Source organism: Lathamus discolor, chromosome 4 (genome assembly GCF_037157495.1).
Source record: "Lathamus discolor isolate bLatDis1 chromosome 4, bLatDis1.hap1, whole genome shotgun sequence".
NCBI classification, from domain to species: Eukaryota; Metazoa; Chordata; class Aves; order Psittaciformes; family Psittacidae; genus Lathamus; species Lathamus discolor.
Genome location: NC_088887.1, coordinates 46424906 through 46442542, shown reverse-complemented (window position 1 = coordinate 46442542; position 17637 = coordinate 46424906). Strand labels below are relative to the sequence as shown.

The following is a 17637-nucleotide window of genomic DNA, read 5'->3' as shown; positions in this document are numbered from 1 at the left end:
ACCCGGAAGGGCGAGATCACTGCTTGGGTCAGGCTGGGTATCGGTTGGCAGGTGGTGAGCAGTTGTATTCTCTTCCCTTGTTATTTCCCTTATCGTCATTATTATTGGGGATGGCAGTAGAGATTTGTGTTATAACTTAGTTACTGGGCTGTTCTTAACCCGTGGGAGTTACATTCTTTCGATTCTCCTCCCCATCCCTCCAGGAGCAGGGGGAGGAAGGGGGGGAGTGAGCAAGCGGCTGCGTGGTTTCTGGGCTGCCGGCTGGGCTTAAACCACAACACCTCCACTCTGCATTTCCTCAGTGTATTGGCAAGACCTCAGGAAACAAATAAATATATGGCAAAGGAAACAATGGTGAAACATTCTGAGGCTCTGACAGCTGCTCCTTCATTTGGTATTACACCCTCCTTCAGAGGATGCCTCAGAATAAATTAACATGCATGTATTTTTAAATTAGTCATATATTTTTGCTAGGAGTAAAAAGCACTGAGAAACAAGTTAGATTCATAAATGAAAATGTATTTCACTTTTATACATGCTATACAGGTCATGCAAATACAGAAATCTACAGGTTATACAATGACACCATAATAAAATATGACATTCGTCAAACAAAATGTATCACAGCAAAACAAACTGGTTTTGTTTGTTTACTATTTAGGGAATAGATGAAGGGCTAATTTGGAAGACACAGTACCATGCTACAGCTTACTGCACAGTCAAAAGAAAGTATTTCTCTGAAGTACACTAACATAAACAGAGCTGGATTGCTGTAGGTATGATTTCTTTACACATCACACATGATGTCATTGGTTACTTTCCCATTGCTGGCTTTAAAGAGCACAAGAATGGGGCTACAACTGAGCTCAAGCTATGCTGTGAACTCCCTTATGAGTGGAAAAAACCCCAAGCAAAAAAGAAACCCACCCCCCAAGTTTTCACATCTTTTGTGTTAGTGTCCAAAGAGAGCTGTATTTATAGTTTATTTTTATATGGAACTGGGCAAAAGTGTTCTCAAAGCAGCACAAGATCCAGCATAAAGTTATCGTAGTTCACCTACAGAAATAAAGTTAGTACTGTATGGCACATAATGGCTAGATGTTATACATCTCAATGTGACTTTTTCCATACAGATGCTTAGAGAATGTTAAGGGGGCTACAAGTGTTACCCGTGTGTGCCTTGGCCTTTGTATTTCTGCTGCAACATTCAGATGTTGTTTTGCTGCTGACTGAATCTTGTTTTGTAGAGCCTACAGGAAGACAAAATACTTCTCCACATGATAGAAAGCCTGCTGGTATTAATCAAGTGTCTGCATGTTCAAAGATTAACATATAATCTCAGCCCCCCAACCACTCATCACTTGGATCTACTACAGCTATACTATATATGTATATATTAAAGGATTACACCAGGCGTTTTGCCTACATTGTTTACAGGTGTTGCACAAGTATATTTTTAAACACATAGTTGACAGTCGCTCCTGAAATAATTAATATTAACCAGTAAGTGCTACTAGTGACTAAAAGTGTCAGCATAATCATAACAGGATAGCTCCCACACTCCATAGTCAGTGAGAATGTTCTTCTGATTACAGAAGTTGTATATCTTAAGCCTCTTCAGGTATAGTTTTGAATTATACACCTGCATAAGAGTTGCCAGTAACTCCTTATTAAAGACAAAAAAAGATAGGCACAAAACTAAAGTCCAGTATATTATTTCATTTCAATGCACTGTGGGCAAAACTCATTATTTACAAGAAAAAGACGTGTAAATGGATGAATGATAAAGCTGAAGGAAAAACTATTTCAAAAATAAAATGCACAGGTGTCACAGTGAGGTGTTCAGATGAGTTTTAAATTAAAAGAAGTAGTAAGTGCTTTATTAGCAGCTAAAGCTCAAATTCTAATGCACACTCGAGTCTTCCCTGAAACCATCACGCCTCTAGATCACTGGTTTCTACCAAAAGCAGCCAGTTATTCAACATATTCCCTGGGAAGACACAGTTGTAGTCAGCTCTGATTATTTGAAATCCAGTGCTCAAGGACTGCAGAAGCTCTTTCAAGTGACAAACTCATATTTTACTGCCAGTAGCATCACTGGGATATAGCTCCTCCACAAATTGCTACCTCTGTCAATCAAAAAAAAGAGAAGAATATGAAGTCAGCTGTGCAAGTTAATGACCTCAGTTTTGTAATTTAGAATACGCTCTCTCAAAAAATCTAGTAAGGTGTCACTAAGCCTACTATGCTATTTTACTATGCAGGCTTTCCAGGAGAAGTGATTCTACACCATGCAGTAACTATTTACAGTAGCAGAAAAGAGTAAGCAGGAACAATAACTACCATTTTCTAGGCTGGCCCCACTTCTAATAATTTTGTTCATGCAAAAAGGCTCAAAAGACTTACAGGAAGGGTATTAATAAAGAAAAAACCCAACTCTTCTCACTATATTCTGAATGCATAAAGGAAATGTTTCCATTTACCAGACACTTCTGGTTGCTATGATATGCTCAGTTTGCATATGATGCCAGTTTACAGAGAGCTGCAAATATGAAAGATTACACTGCATTTAAATATCTAGGAGACCAGCTTTCTTTCTCTCTCCACATATGCTGTTTACAACTGCTATATTTTTCTGGGAAGCTCGTAAGTAATCACAGCAATTTATCACATCTAAGATATTTATAACAATACTGTACCTTTATGTGTTCTGCTGAAAAGAGAGGTTGTCAACAGATAGAATTAAGTGTATTTTCCTGTCCTGGACTGTTAAATCCCTCAATCAAGTTTTTGTTACAGTCATCTAGGCTAATAGTATCACTGGACATCTTGGAGTACGTAGCTTGGCCTGTGAAATCCAAGAGATCTTCAAGAGCCTTGGCATTACTTGTCCCATTCTCATCCAAAGAAACACCAGGCATGAGTTCATTCATAGGTGAATATTCAGGGATAGAGATCAGCTCTTCTTTTGAAACTGGGCTATACAGAAGATAAATGAAGGGAAGATGGAGAATAAGAGGTGTGCAACTTTTCATTGAGCAACAATCAAACTGATCTTCTGACTGTTCAAAAACTACCACTTATTTTAAGGTTGGCTGCAACAAGCCTTTACCGAGAATACATCCCTGTCCAAACAAAAAGAAGCCCTGTTTAAGATGCAAGGCCATTCTTAATCTATATTCCTTAAAGATTAAGGTTTGCAGTAGCTGTGCGAGTCAACTTGTTGCCGAGTGAAGTCCTGGATGCAACCATTATTAGCAGGTTGAAAAAAAAGTTGGCTAAACATGTGGGCAACACAGCCATCAGTGGACAAATCAGAGCTGTACCCTCCAGCATCCCTAACATAACACTTCTGTGTGGTCTTGGATTGCAGAAGTGGTGGGCTCAGGTGGTGTCCCTAACTAGTTTTTCCTACTGATACTCTCTGAGACAAAATAACGGGCTATATGGACTTCTGCAGTGTGTCAGTAGGGCATTTCTTATGTATTTATGCATATTTACTGGAAATACTGAAACACTATGAGAGGTTCAGTCGGCTTACTGATTAAGGAAAAACCATATGAATGTTTAAAATTCAGAGCTAAGTTTCTTGTTGCAGCCTTAAATTATCAACTTCCTTCTTTCCTGCAAGTTCTTCCATCAAAATCCAACAGTATTTAATACACACAAAGTTATTTATTGATTTCTGTATATCTGTTCCAGTTAAGGACTTAAAATTTTAAATTCATATTTTCATTATTCTGTTTGTATGGAGGGAGAACAGTTCACGAATCATAGCTACGCAGTCGTGAGACAACTAAGCAAATGGTGACATCAGAACGCTATCTACAGAAGCTACTTTACAGAACAATCTGAGAGGTCTGGGCAAATTTGTATGGGGTCTGTAAGGAAGGACTACAGAAGGATTTCAGAGCCTCCCACCCTGCACCAAATACGTGAGTGAAATGAGGTTCTGTTGACTCATTCGCATCCTGACAGGAATGAAGTACACCACAGTGGACACCTGACTGCCACACTGTGAGGCAGGTGAGAAGTAAAGTAGTAAAGTATTAACAAATGAAACAGAAAACTTTGTACACATCTAACATGAATTCCACGATTTGTATTGGTAGACATGGTCTGTACCTCACATCCATGGACTGAACCTCATCCATTGAATCTTCCACGCCATTAGACTTCCCGTTAACAGCTTCCAGCTGAAGAAGTCCTGCAGCTGACTTTAATCCGTTAGCAACTACATCTTGGGAAGGGATTACAGGGGCAGCACTTTCTAAACTTTTATTTTTCAGGCAGGTTGCCAATCCATTGATCTCTATAAAAGAAGGTTAGAAATTGTGACAGGAGCAACTTCTTTATGCAAATAGTTAAAAAAGAAATCACAAATGCTTTTAAGTTATAGATCAAGTAGAAAGGAAGATCGACAATGCAGCAGGATTCATCTACGACTCATCATATGATACTGTCAATCCTCTTTTCCACTCATTTATATTTGAGTAAATAGGAAGAGAATGTTTTATCTTTTATATCATATACTAAAAGACTTTGTCTGGGGAAGCAAACAAAATATAGATAAATGCCAGATATGTATGTTTTATTTAATTATTCTTTGAATACATACGCAATTTTTGTAAAGTCAAATTAAATGTAAGATTTACAGCAATGCTATAAAAAGCTTTCAAGCTTGGCTGTGTGCAAATGTTTTCTACGTACAAAACATGAAGGTAGATTGCAGCAACCAAACCTATTGGCAAATTGGAACTTCTCATTTACAGAAGTGCTATGTCAGGTACCGAAATGGAGAAGAAACTTTCTCCTGCTCAAGTGGCAAAACAAATCAAAGTCTTTATTTTCTAACGTTTGTCACTAATGCAAAAGTAGTTGTTCTTTCCAAGATGAAAGCAAAGAATCTGCAATAAGACACAGTGCTCTGTTTGAGATTGCAAAACTCTGAAGACAACTAACTGTGAAAACAGGTCAAAAAATATGGCAAGTTTCACCTGGCTGGTTGAGAACAAGGGCCTTTGGTTGCCTTTCCACATTCAAAGTTGATGGTACCTCCGGTTTTGTCTCTTCCTTCTGTAATCAAGCAATGAGTCAACTGTATGAAGGATGAAGGACTAACCTTCATAGAACTGACTGGATTCAAAACTTGTGAGACTGCCCAGGGCCACAGGGTGGTTAAATGTCACTGACAGCAAGAGAGGATTTTCTTTTTCCTTCTTAATTAGGCATAGGATTTTATTTATTTATTTTTAACGTCAAAAAGAAACATTCTCTGAAAGTAACCAAATAAAAAGTTTCCTTAGTTGAAAACCTGACCATCACTTTCAAGCTGGACACAATTGCCTTGTTCTCAATCCTACATTGCTGGCAGATTTAACATGATAGCTCAGTAACTAATTCATTGCCTGGTACAAAGGAGGGGAACATGCATCACAGCAGCAAACCCCTTTCTAACAGTGAGGAAGGTAAGTTTGTAACAGTTGCGTAAAGCTCTTTCTGTAGCAGCAGTCAAAATAACTGTGACACAGCTACTGTGACACTGTCATTCTGTTTGAAATGCAACTAAAATTTAGGCGTAGAGCGTAGGTAAGTATACCTAGTAACACAGAAATACTCTAGAGTTTAATTCTTACATATTGGTAATAAACCAAAAGAAACCTGCAAACATACACTGTTTCATACCTTTATTTCTGGCGTTTCACTCCTCCTTGTTCTCTTCATTATTTCATCTATTCTCTAGAAATCAGAATAAATTGGAGAATGAGAAAGCAGAGAATGCCAGAGACTGATGGGGGGGGGGGGGGGGAGAGAAGAAAAAAAGAGGAAAAAGAAAATCTTTTCTCTACTGCCATAACCTCATCCCTGCCTGTCTTGAAAAAGTGAGACTAAATAAGAAGAAACAGAAAACAAAAGGTAGAAAACACCTGGGAGCTGGCTTTCATATCTCAGATCTCACAGAACATGACTTCCTCAGTAGATGCAATTTGGAGGCAAACATTTTAATACCAGGTGCTTGCAGTTACAAGTTGTGCTCTGATCTGGAACAAGACATTTATTTAAAACCAACAGCTATTATTTTCATCTAGTTGTTTTTCCAAATAGTTCCTTTAAAAAACAGTTAGGTGCCTTGGAACGGAAGAGTAAAATGAAATACCTGACATTATTCTTGCTGGAAATGCAGAAGACATTACCCTAAAATGCTTCCTTTTTTTCTTCTTTGTTCATTTAAAAATGAAAAACCTTCCCAACAAATCTTGTCTCTTTGCACTACTGTGAAAGGAAACTGTTTCAGATTTAAATACATTTTTGTTTGGTTTTGGTATCCTGATCTGCAACTCCAACATGCCTTCAGCTCGGCAGTAAACAGCTGGAATACGAAATAACATATTGGATAACATATATGGAAAGACGACTTTCTTAGAACCAGACAGAGGTTCTGCAGCTGTTCACTCTTTTCTGGCAGAGCTGTAGAGCTAATTTATGTAGCTCCAGCCATTTCCTTGTGAGGTGGTGGCCAGACAGCCCTGCTGCCTCTGCATAATGCAATTAGAGACAAGCCAGGTGGGAGAAAACCTGTTTGTTAATCACATTAACTTTCTCAATTAATGACAGGGAGCTTTTGTTGAGTAAGTTTTAAAGCAAAGTTATGTTCCTAAATAGTCTGTGATGTTCTGGGTTGGGCGGCAATCGAGGTTTGCCTTGGCATGCCATTCTCTGTTTGTCTCAGGCTTTTAACTTTGTGGGTAGAGGCTAATTCTGTGTTTGTTCAGTACCTAGTAGAAAACCATTTGCCTCAGGCAACTCCACTTTGTAACAAATGTTGATGTCCACGTTCCCCTAACATGCAAGTAGCAAATATTAAGTTATGCATAAACATCCATCCAGATTATTATTTCTGGAAACTATTGGGTACTTTCTGGGTTATGTATTTAAACAAGAAATGAAATAACTATCTTGGGAAGCAAGTATCTACCTTCTTCCGCTCCAGTCTTTCTTGCTCAATTTGCTGCATGATTTGCTCCCTTTCAAGACGAAGCTGCTCAGCTGCCTCACGGGCTTTGATTTCTGCTTCTTCCCTCTAATAAAAATGTGTAAAATATGATAGAGCCATTATTTATTTCAGGCATATTACCAGATGCTATAAAGTATGTGTAAATATAAATACATGTATACATATATATGTATATAAAGTTTCACATTTGTGTTTGAGATGGTACCTGTTTCTCAAGTTTGGCCTGGAGCTCTTTTTCTTGCCTTTCCTTTAGCATTTGTTCTTCCTCAGCTCTTTTTCTGGCTTCCTCTTCTGCCTTTTTCCTAGCTGCTTCTTCCTCACGTTTTCTTTCCTCTTCCTTCTTACGAGCTTCTTCCTCTAGACGAAGTCTTTCTTCTTCTGCCTTTCTTTTCTGTTCTTCTCTTTCAAGCCTGTAAAAAATTTAACAGCATGCTTAAAAGGTAAAATCTTGTTTAGCATGAATTCTATTGTATGTATGGCACACAATCGGCAGGAACTGACAATATATGCCTCAGCACACATTTTCATGAAAAATGCCAAGATACAGCAAGGAGGTTGAGCACACACTCAGAATTCAGGTTGCTATCAAGCTTTTATTCCAATCTTATTTTCACTGCCTAAAATATTTCATAAAAATTATAATTTCCCTTGAGAAAACAGGTGTGACCAAAGAAAAAGAAAACATTTCCATTCTAGTTTGAATTAGAGCTTCAAGAATAAAAGCACGTTTCAATAATAAAACCATCCCACTTTCCCTGTGCTTCACACCCAGAATGGAGATATCTATAGATAAGCACGTACTTTTTTCCTTTGTTTCGGCTGAAGATTAACAGACTGGATGAGTGGCAGAAAACAAAGTCCACAAAACAAAGTGGTACATTGGGAAGAGTGGGTCTAAATTCTACCTGTATTGTTCCCTGCCCCACTGGGGGACACCATGCTCCTTTGTCACCACATGCCAAAGCTGTTTTGACAAGTGATCATCTTATCCTTGCATATCAGGGATTCAGTGCCAAACCTGCAGGCACTGGTGATCCCCTGCCCCCATGTTTTCAATAGGAACATACAAAGTTGATTTTAGACATGCAGAGTTAGTGATTTACATTAGGGACTTGAAGGAAGGGCATGATCTGCTGACACTTGCAACCAGTATCCCATGTGGAAAGCAACCTAAAAGCTTGCTCCCAGAACAGAGAGAATTTCACTACTTAGACACAGCAATCTTCATTATGCCCACACTAAAAGCCTTCAACTGCCTACATCAGAGTGGAGCAGGTTGATTTGTTGAATGATACAATGTCCACACTGCAGTGTAGACATTGGTGAAGTATTTGGATGAGTAATGGTTTATTCAGGCTTCTTAAAGAGGCCAAATTATTATTTTCTAACTTCACTAGTCATAAGACTGCAAAAGACACTAATGAATTATGAGTCTGAGTTGAAAGACATTAACACTTACATGCAAACTCCCACATTGACTCTAAAACTACCACAGTTCCAAGCATCTTCAGTGATACAGGTTAAATTATTAGATAATAATTTTCACAAATCAATAGAGATACCTCTCCCGTTCTTCTCTCTCCTGTCTCTCTCTTTCTTCTCGCTCTTTTTGCAGGCGGGCCTGTCTTCTCTTTTCAGCTAGAATTTTTGCTGCTTCTTCTGCATCAGTTGTTCCTACTGTGATCTTCCCTAAGAGATGACAACCAAGGGTGGAAAGTTAGGCAGGGAACAAAGAGAGTGCCCAGAACTTCCACATTCACACAGATGCTGAAATGGGCCTGGTTCACGCTAGTATGACACCCTAGCATTCCAAAGGACACCTCAGCAAATATGGGATAGGTAAGGGCATCCCTGGATTTCAGCATTTTCACATCCTCATTAACAACAAGTTTTTCATGCATGGGTAACCCTGGTGAAGACTATCCATGTACTGGTTACAATACCTACTTTTACACACTCTCATGACCCTATGACTGAGCGGCTTCATGAAAGGAACATGTCATCACTGTTTACAAGCCTCATGGACCCATGATATCTTGCAATATATTCTAGAAGTAGGACTCACCTTCAACATTTTCAGTCTTTCCTGCAGAAGGGACATGTTTCTCAGAAGCCATCTGGCCTGCCTCATCAGTGTATGCTCCTGGGGATTTGGGATGACTGACATTTTCCTTCTCCTTGTCTGCTTTCTTTTTAGGAGTTTCCTGGTTGAGATTAGAAGTGGCACGATGCTTCACAGGAGAAGCTGGATATTGTTTAGTGTTTTTAGGAGACTGAGGATAAGTCTTTGCAACTGTCCTGATGAGGGAAAACAAAAATCAAAGCAGGCCATATGTTACACAGCTAGGAATCAAACTCCATTATTACATGTACCTTTTCCTCTCTCTTGTCTTTGGCTACATAGGAGTATCAGCTGTTTTGCACAACACTGCATAGAAACTATCTCGATGCAAACAATCGGAACCTGAAATGGAGGGAACTGGCATGCAAGTGCAAATGATTACAGAGAATTCTCATTTTAAAAGTCCAATGCTACTGTTCAAGTTGTAGGCAAGAGATATGAAGTCATAAACTACTTAAACCAGTTATTTTAGCAACAGCCATTTCATAACAATTTTGTCAATATTATTGTATTCAACAGCCCTTCTCAAAATTTAAAGCAAAGTTATGGCTGCTTTCTGTCTGCAGAAATTACGATGAGTTGCCATGTACTGCTTTCATCTGACTACAATTTTGTCAAGCACAGTCTTTTTCTAATAGTATCTGATTTTCCAAAAGAGCACCAAATACTACTGCGTACAAAGGTAAAGCTGGGTACCACAAAAGGAGACAGAACTGACCAAACCATTGTAGAGTCAGTTCTGCTGTTTCAGTTAGTGCTTTCATCAGCACCAACACCACAGGCTCAATGCTCAAAAATCAGCCCCTGCAACCTTCCACAGGGCTGCACTTGTAATGATAGCAATGCACAGCAACAATGCAGCCGATTGCTCATTTGGCTGCTGCACACCACAGGTGAAATAACAACCCTGAAGTCAGTCCTGGGAAAGCAGAAGGGCAAAGATATTTGACATTCACTGAAAACAGATGCACATTAAAGAGAACAGATTACCAGGAAACATAAAACTACACCCAAACACCATTTATTATTTATGTAACACCAGTAACGAGCACTAAATACTTGTAACATTAAGAAAGGCCAGGCTGTGCAACTAAGTAGTATGGAATGAAAGAGATTACAATCTTAAAATAATGATTTATGTGAATCCCATTAGAATAAATAATCCTACATTAAAGTGAACGTTACACATGCGGTTTTAAGTTTCCTTATGGATATGCAATTATGATACAAACGTATTACCCCTTATCACTTTTTGCATAGAATCATAAAATCAACTAGGTCGGAAAAGATCTTTACGATCTATCAAGTCCAGACTGCCAAAGGCCACCACTAAACCATATCACTGAGGGCCTCATCTATACAGTTTCTGAACACTTTTAGGGATGGTGATTCCACCACTTCCCTGGGCAGCCTGTTCCAACGCCTGGCTACCCTTCTGTTAAAGAAATATTTCCTAATATCCAATCTACACCTCCCTGGTGAAGCTTGAGGCTGTTTTCTGTTTCATCTACGCAATATGGAGTTTCATATACTATAACATGCTTTCTGGCCTGTATGCTCATTCTGGCAGACCACAGGCATGAAAAACATGGACAATGGCTAAAAATTAATGGACTGGAGTGGCAAGTTTTGTACAGCTCTAATTATAGCATTGTGTGGCCAGAGACTATTATAACCTGAACAACATTTGGATCACAGAGTAGACAATAAAAATTAAATGCCTTTCAACTCCACAGAAATTCATGAATTCAGGAGAAGAAAAGGTTATTTGCTACCATATTATGCTGCATTTGAAAGAGGCTGAGAATACCAGAATATCGGAAGCTCATTCAGAGCTGGTGGTTTGTGGGTAGGAAGACTGCAGAGTATTGCACCACCGGTACTTTCTTCCTCCCAGTGAAGAGCCATCAGACTCCAAAACCCCTTGGGCTGGTAGAACAGTAGCACTCAAGTAAATTTGAAGTTCAGCTCAGGTACCCTCTGCCTTCAGGCCTAGGAGCTCCCTGTCAGCTCAGGCCTTTGCCTTTGGTCCTTGCCTGAGCTAAACCGTAGGTAAACCTGTTCCTGGCCTCTTAACCTGCTGATCCTGCCCTGTCCTTGGACCTGCCTCAGTAAGGGCTTTACTGACTATCACTGGACTCTTGTCTGACCCCGGTCACCATCACCAGACCTGCCCTGGTCACTTTTTTGTCTGCTGTGGGATGGGGCCCTCTGGGTGAGGTTCCTGTCCTTGTTGCCCTGCTGCCACCCTTGGCTTCTGGCTCACTCTGCCTTGCAGGGCAGCCTGACAGAAACAGGCCTTGGAAGACGTGGACAGGCAAGTCTGTCCCCAGGTCTTGCAGAAAACAGCAATGGGAGAAGTCAGTGAGATTGGTTGGTGTTGAACAAACCTGGTTTTAGCACTGTCTTTAGTTTTCTCTTTAGAATATAGTTGGATTCCCAGGCCCTTCAAAAATCAAAGGCAGAGATTTTAAGGTCCCACCTGCATAGACAGGCTGAGAAAGTTGGGGCTGTCCAGCCTGGAGAAGAGAAGGCTGCGTGGAGACCTCATAACAGCCTGCCAGTATCTGAAGGGGGCCTATAGGGATGCCGGGGAGGGACTGTAGTGACAGGACAAGGGGTAATAGGTTAAAACTTAAACAGAGGAAGTTTAGATTGGATATAAGGAAGAAGTTCTTTCCAGTTAGGGTGGTGAGGCACTGGAATCAGTTGCCCAGGGAGGTTGTGAGTGCTCCATCCCTGGCGGTGCTCAAGGCCAGGCTGGACGAAGCCTTGGGTGGGATGGTTTAGTGTGAGGTGTCCCTGCCCATGGCAGAGGGGGTGGAACTAGATGATCTTAAGATCCTTTCCAACTTTAACTATTCTATGATTCTATATGTAGGTCTTGTTTGTGCTTCACCATTACAATAATTTCCAACTGCATTTTATAAAAATATAATGTGTAAATAAAAATCAACCAACTTTTTTCTTACTAATCTGACACTTCTTCAAAACATAGCACCTTCTTGCTGTCTTTGGTTTATATTTCCAACTTTACCACACATCCCTTGCAACACTTTTTATTTAACTTGTTGTGACAAGAGGAGCAAAACAGGCTAATAACTAAGGCTGAGTCATTTTCAATATTAGCACAGAAGAATTGTTCTATAATAAAGACATGACAATCACATTAAAGACATGGGTAGGAAGAAGTCTAGTCATGAGAGTTATGCGTCTTGCACTGAATAGGAATTAGAGCAGACTGGCTGTACAACTTACCTGTTGAACTAGAAATTAAATGAACACTGTTTTCCCTTTTGTATTTAAAACATATTGTCAGTGTAGCATCTTTAACACAGGTGGAATTGTTACCAGAAAAAACACTCCTCCTGGTAGTATTTAATGATGCAACTTTTCACCAGAAAGGGACAAATTTAATTGTGAAGACAGAAAACCAGGATTATTAAGGGAAAATGTATACACACTTGCAAAGAAGTCTGCTTAGGTTTAAAAATGGTTTCATTTTTGCCTTGGGAGAAAAGGAAAGGGATGTTATGAAACCCTTGTAAGAATGTGGGAACACAGAAGTGTGCTGATGAGGAACAGAGAATTAAGACGACAAATTGCCAAAGCCCAAGAAGTGGCAGCATGCTAGTTGCCTGAAAGTTCACTCAGTCACTGGATTTTACAGGGGAACACTAATACAGGAAACATCTTCCTCCCTTCAGGAGGTCTTCCTTTTCTCACCCAAGTGCCCTGTATTGACAGGGGGGCAGCAGATTGTAAGAAGCCATTCTCATCATGACCTCTATATGCATTTCAAAGAACCTCTATCAGGTCTGAGGACCAACTGGTCATTAAATCACAAGGGTTCCTACTTAACTAAAAGAAGGATGCAAAAGAATGTCTCAGGAAGAGCACAAGAAGGGGTCTGAACTTACTTTTGCTAAGCAGAGAAAATAAAGTATATGTAGTACATGAGTCAGAGGTCACATCCTATTTTGTCCACAAACAGCAAGGGAGAGAACAGCCAGGTACGTGACAGGCCACTGGTTACAGCAGCTCAGAAGGCTGACTGTATATCAGAAATCTGCAGCAATGCCAGAGCTGCTTTTTTTTCTCTCCTCTCTTTCTTAACTCAAGAAAAGCTCTGCTAAAACCACACCAAGCGCTAGCATGTTCTCAATGCTGCTTTCTGAGATTCCTCTGATCAAAAGCTATTCCTGGGTTCTCTACTGGGGTACTGGGCATTGGATATTGGTACTGGGTTCTCCTGCTCTGCTATCTGTAGTATTTTCTCAAAAGCAGTTTTCTTTCACTTTTAGTTTTGATCCTTTCTGGCCAGGAATAGACTAATTTTCCTCTTACACTTCCTAAGAGCACAAGCTCAGCATAGGTCTATAGGATAGTTATTTTGATAGCTGCATTATTACGGATGTTTTCAAAATCTTCAATTGTCCCATTCTCTGGCTACCTGCTGAAAAAAAATCAAAATAGTCTTGATCCAATATTTTCCCCATTGTTTTTATCTCTCCAGGGCAAAACAAAGATCAAGAGTAGTAAATGCAGCACATATCAAATAATAATCTAAATAAAATCTAAAACTAGGTCATGGCAGAACATAGCTACTTCTGTGAGGAATTCACTACACGCAGACACCTTTCTAATAAGTAATTTTTTGCCCCTTTCTCCTTTTCGTGTGAGGTAATGCTTTAGCAAAAAAAGTGTAACACTGAACATTCCATTTTTATTCACTGGCTTATACTACAGCTTATCTGAAGACACTTAAAACTAAATCCTACTTCCTTGATTCAGTCATGTCCCATTGATTTCAAAGGGAAATCACCCAAAGACCTGTGAAGGACACAGGCTTTATTGCTTTGCCGATCTATAAGACAGAACACTTACCTATTCTCTGAGGGATACTGCAAGAATAAGCTGATTAATATATAGATATTTGAAGACAAAGCATCAGAAAAAAATTACCAAAATATGGTATTATTGATCTTGTGAAAGATCTGAAGAACAGGAGCACTTTATGCAATCAGTATCTAATAGCAATTGTAAAAATAAAAGATAGTTTCTCAATTATCCCAGCTCTCTAATCCATTAACTTTCATCTTTGTCAGCTGATCCACACTGGATTCAAAGCAAAAATTTTTGGTTTCTTTCTTGTGTGACATTTCTTGATATATTCACTTTTTTCAAATATCTTCAAGCTTTTAATTCCTTCCTTGCTTTTAAGTACAGCTCATCATATTTCTACTTTTCCACTCTTTTCTCCTTTTTAGGTTCATATTCACTCATTTTTTCTGGATATTATATTTTTGGGCTGATCTGGTTTTATTTCTCAGTAAAATTTGTACCTTCAAATACTTATATTTTATTGATGTATTACTGCAAATCTATCCTGACATCAATCACTGTCTCTCTTTAGGTTGAGGTTTTATTATCTTGTTTGAACCTGTTTCAGTTACTTTACCATGATAAAAAGAGTTTTTAAATTAATATTTAATGAAATAATACATAAAGAAGATAAGCAACTACAACACAAAATAAGATGACGACTGTGAAGAACTAGTACCTAGAACAATGCCAAGAAATGTCAAGCCACATATTTTTAAGAAAAAGGCATACAGCTAATTATAATTTAAAGCACTGGCTGTACTTGATTCTTTCCTCAACAGCTTTTGAAGTTAAGGTGCTATGCAGGATCACTAACTACTAATGCCATACAATATGTGTTCTTATTTCTTCCAGGGTATTTTTCTGGCCATATGGTGTGCTGGAAGGAGAAAGATTAAACTTGTAAAAGACTGTCAGGTTTGCAAGGAGAATGAGCATTTGTCTACATATTCAGTCACATTAAAAACTGCAAGTTCCACAGTTAATTTTAAATTAAAAAGTAAGATTATAACAATCTAAAGGAAGGTTACAAAAGCCTCACTGCCTATATTTAAATCCATTGACCAGTCAGATCGTCAGCTGGCATTTGACTTGTATGAAAAAATGTGTCACTTTTATATAATAACATCACATGGTCATCAGAATGCCCTTTTAAATTTTATTTTAAATTTCTGAGGAGAAGTCTCGAGAGTGCTCAAGCAGAACAGTCTTTCTGCAATCAGTAATAAACATGGATTTAAATTCTATCCACTGTATGCCTCGTAAGGTCAAGGAGGGTGTTCTAATTGGGCCATGTTAAGATTAAATACTCAGTAATACATTTCCAGCAGTGGTCAGAATCAGATTCTCTTGAGAAAGAGAGGGAGGGAAGAAGGAAAAAAGGGTAACTAATGTGGCTCACAATCACAGCGAAACCCGCAAGTAGGCTTCTTAATTCCTCCAGCATCTGCTTCTTCCTCTAAAAACAGTACTTTATATTCCTTATAGGCACGAAAATATTCTACTATAAAAAGGTTCTTCTAATTTGTACCTCTGGGAAAAGAGTCTCCACCTTTGCCTAACCTTCTATGGAAATTAGTGCTACAAATTAAGACTGGGCATGCTTCTTTCATGAAGCACTAAACTGTTTCACAAAAGCTTTTCCTATTTTCCCCCCACATGTCTCTATGATGAGCTATGCCAACTTTTTCAATGCCTGCTCATCACAAACTGCTTCACTCTCAGTTATCCATTTCCCACCAATCATTTTGTTCAACTGAATCTCTCTTGGTATGTCTTTTATGCTGGCTGAGTACACCAAAAGATGCATTCCGAACAGGGAGTATCAGTACTTACAGAATAAGACATGTTTTTATAGCTCAAACGTTTCTCTATACATTTTAGAATGCCCTGCTCAAAACTGTAATGGAAAAGAAGCTGACTGCCATTAACATACCATATTATTCTATTTTTTACTGAATTTACATAATTCAGAACCTGATGACATTATTTATATATAAATATATTTGAGAATTCTTAGCCTTACATTATGAAACAAGAACTGCAATTTCCCAGTTGCATGCAAGGGGTTGTCTAAAACGGAAAGAATGCCCAGAGTCAGATGGTTTCCTCTATTTTGCCTGACACCAGATTCACACACAATATCATCCTCTGTTAAAAGACTATGCACTCAAGAGCTGAAACAGAAAACACCAGCTAGGTTTTGAAGCAGAAAAAATGTGTCAGAAAGGTGCTCAAAGACTAGCTCAGAACATGGCCAGGTTCAGACTTAAAAAAGTAAAAATCAGACAAAACGAGATAAATTTCAAGACAGAAGTGGGACCCATGGACAGGGCTCTGGGGAGTGGAAAAACCAAAACCAACCAACCAAACAAACAAAAAGAATCAAACAACTACCGTACACCATGACTACTTCAGCACACTTCTGCATTTGAGCAAGACTTACTACCCTGTTCTAAGAAAGCTGAAAACACATTAGCTTAGACTTGTGAGTTGAAAGCTGTGGTACACAGACTACAGTTTTGCGTGTCTGCAAAAGCCAGCTAAAAAAAGCCACTCAATTGCTAGTATGCCCATACATGCTATAGTTCCACTAACTCTGCATTAAAACAAAAACACCTAACACCAAAACACAAAAACCCAGCCAAACACAAAAAAGAAAATAAAAAACACACAAAAAGAAGCACAAGAAGCAACAAACCCAGAGAGGTCTGCAAATAAGCAAAGATTAAAACCGATGGTGTAGATGACGCATAGTTAAGTACATTTATGGAACCAGATGGTCATGCTAGCAATAGGAAATGCATACATTAAATGCTGGAATATCTAGGTAGTATCCATGTTCTGCGCATTTCTACACATTAGGCAGAGTTCCTTCAAAATCAAATAAAACAAAATCATGTTTAAAAATAAATGTTAAATAAAATTTCACATGAATTATGAAATGCACCACAATAATTTCAGAAGACTGGGAAAAGGAAGAGAAGTGTCACTAGTAAGCAGTAACACAGTTTTATATATATCTGTTCATCTACATATCTCTTTCCCTCTCTCTCCATCTGTATATGTGTGTGTGTGTATAACTAAAATTAACTAGATTTTGTACAACACTTCAAGGGAAGTTTCTCAAGAATCTATGTCTGCTCCTCAAATGCTCACAGCATATTACACTGCTAAGAAGAAAGGCATACTTAGGTGTTGCAGGTGATGCAGATCTTCTGGACATGGCAGCAGGAGAATCAGACCTTCTTAGGGGAGATCCCATGCCAGATGATGAACCAGGTGTTGCAGGTCGCTTCTCTTTCTTTACCTTCTCAGTCTAGAAGCACAGTTCATTTTAGTTTCCATAATTTGGACCAACACATACAAAATCTAATTAATGGTCTTATTAACAAGATGGCATATAAACAGATTTGCAGGACATATATTTAAGGTAAAAGTTTCCTAAACATCACCTCACAGCTGAGGTGCAATAAATTTTTTATTTCACATGGACTCCCCCAGTGTTTTGCATGGAGACCGTATACAAGTTGCAGGTAAGTAACATCACATCACACCTTCTTCAAGAGCTCTTGGAAAGGGTGGCAGCACTGGGTGGAATTTTCAAAATCATCTA

The 17637-nt window shown here is 38.9% G+C and overlaps 1 protein-coding gene across 3 annotated transcripts in view; it reads right to left on the bottom strand.

Moving 5' to 3' along the window:
- Positions 1-498: 498 nt before the first annotated feature.
- The window catches only part of MAP7D2 (MAP7 domain containing 2), a 76650-nt gene continuing 59511 nt past the window's right edge, over positions 499-17637 (bottom strand). For all 3 annotated transcript variants that reach the window (XM_065677321.1, XM_065677322.1, XM_065677323.1), the window contains 10 exons: positions 17213-17340; positions 9081-9313; positions 8578-8704; positions 7221-7425; positions 6977-7081; positions 5686-5739; positions 4998-5076; positions 4126-4312; positions 2700-2979; positions 499-2129 (listed from right to left, as the gene is read on the bottom strand). In XM_065677321.1, coding sequence (XP_065533393.1) covers positions 2730-2979; positions 4126-4312; positions 4998-5076; positions 5686-5739; positions 6977-7081; positions 7221-7425; positions 8578-8704; positions 9081-9313; positions 17213-17340 — 1368 coding nt within the window. In that variant the 3' untranslated portion in view covers positions 499-2129; positions 2700-2729. The remainder of the gene's footprint in view (positions 2130-2699; positions 2980-4125; positions 4313-4997; positions 5077-5685; positions 5740-6976; positions 7082-7220; positions 7426-8577; positions 8705-9080; positions 9314-17212; positions 17341-17637) is intronic.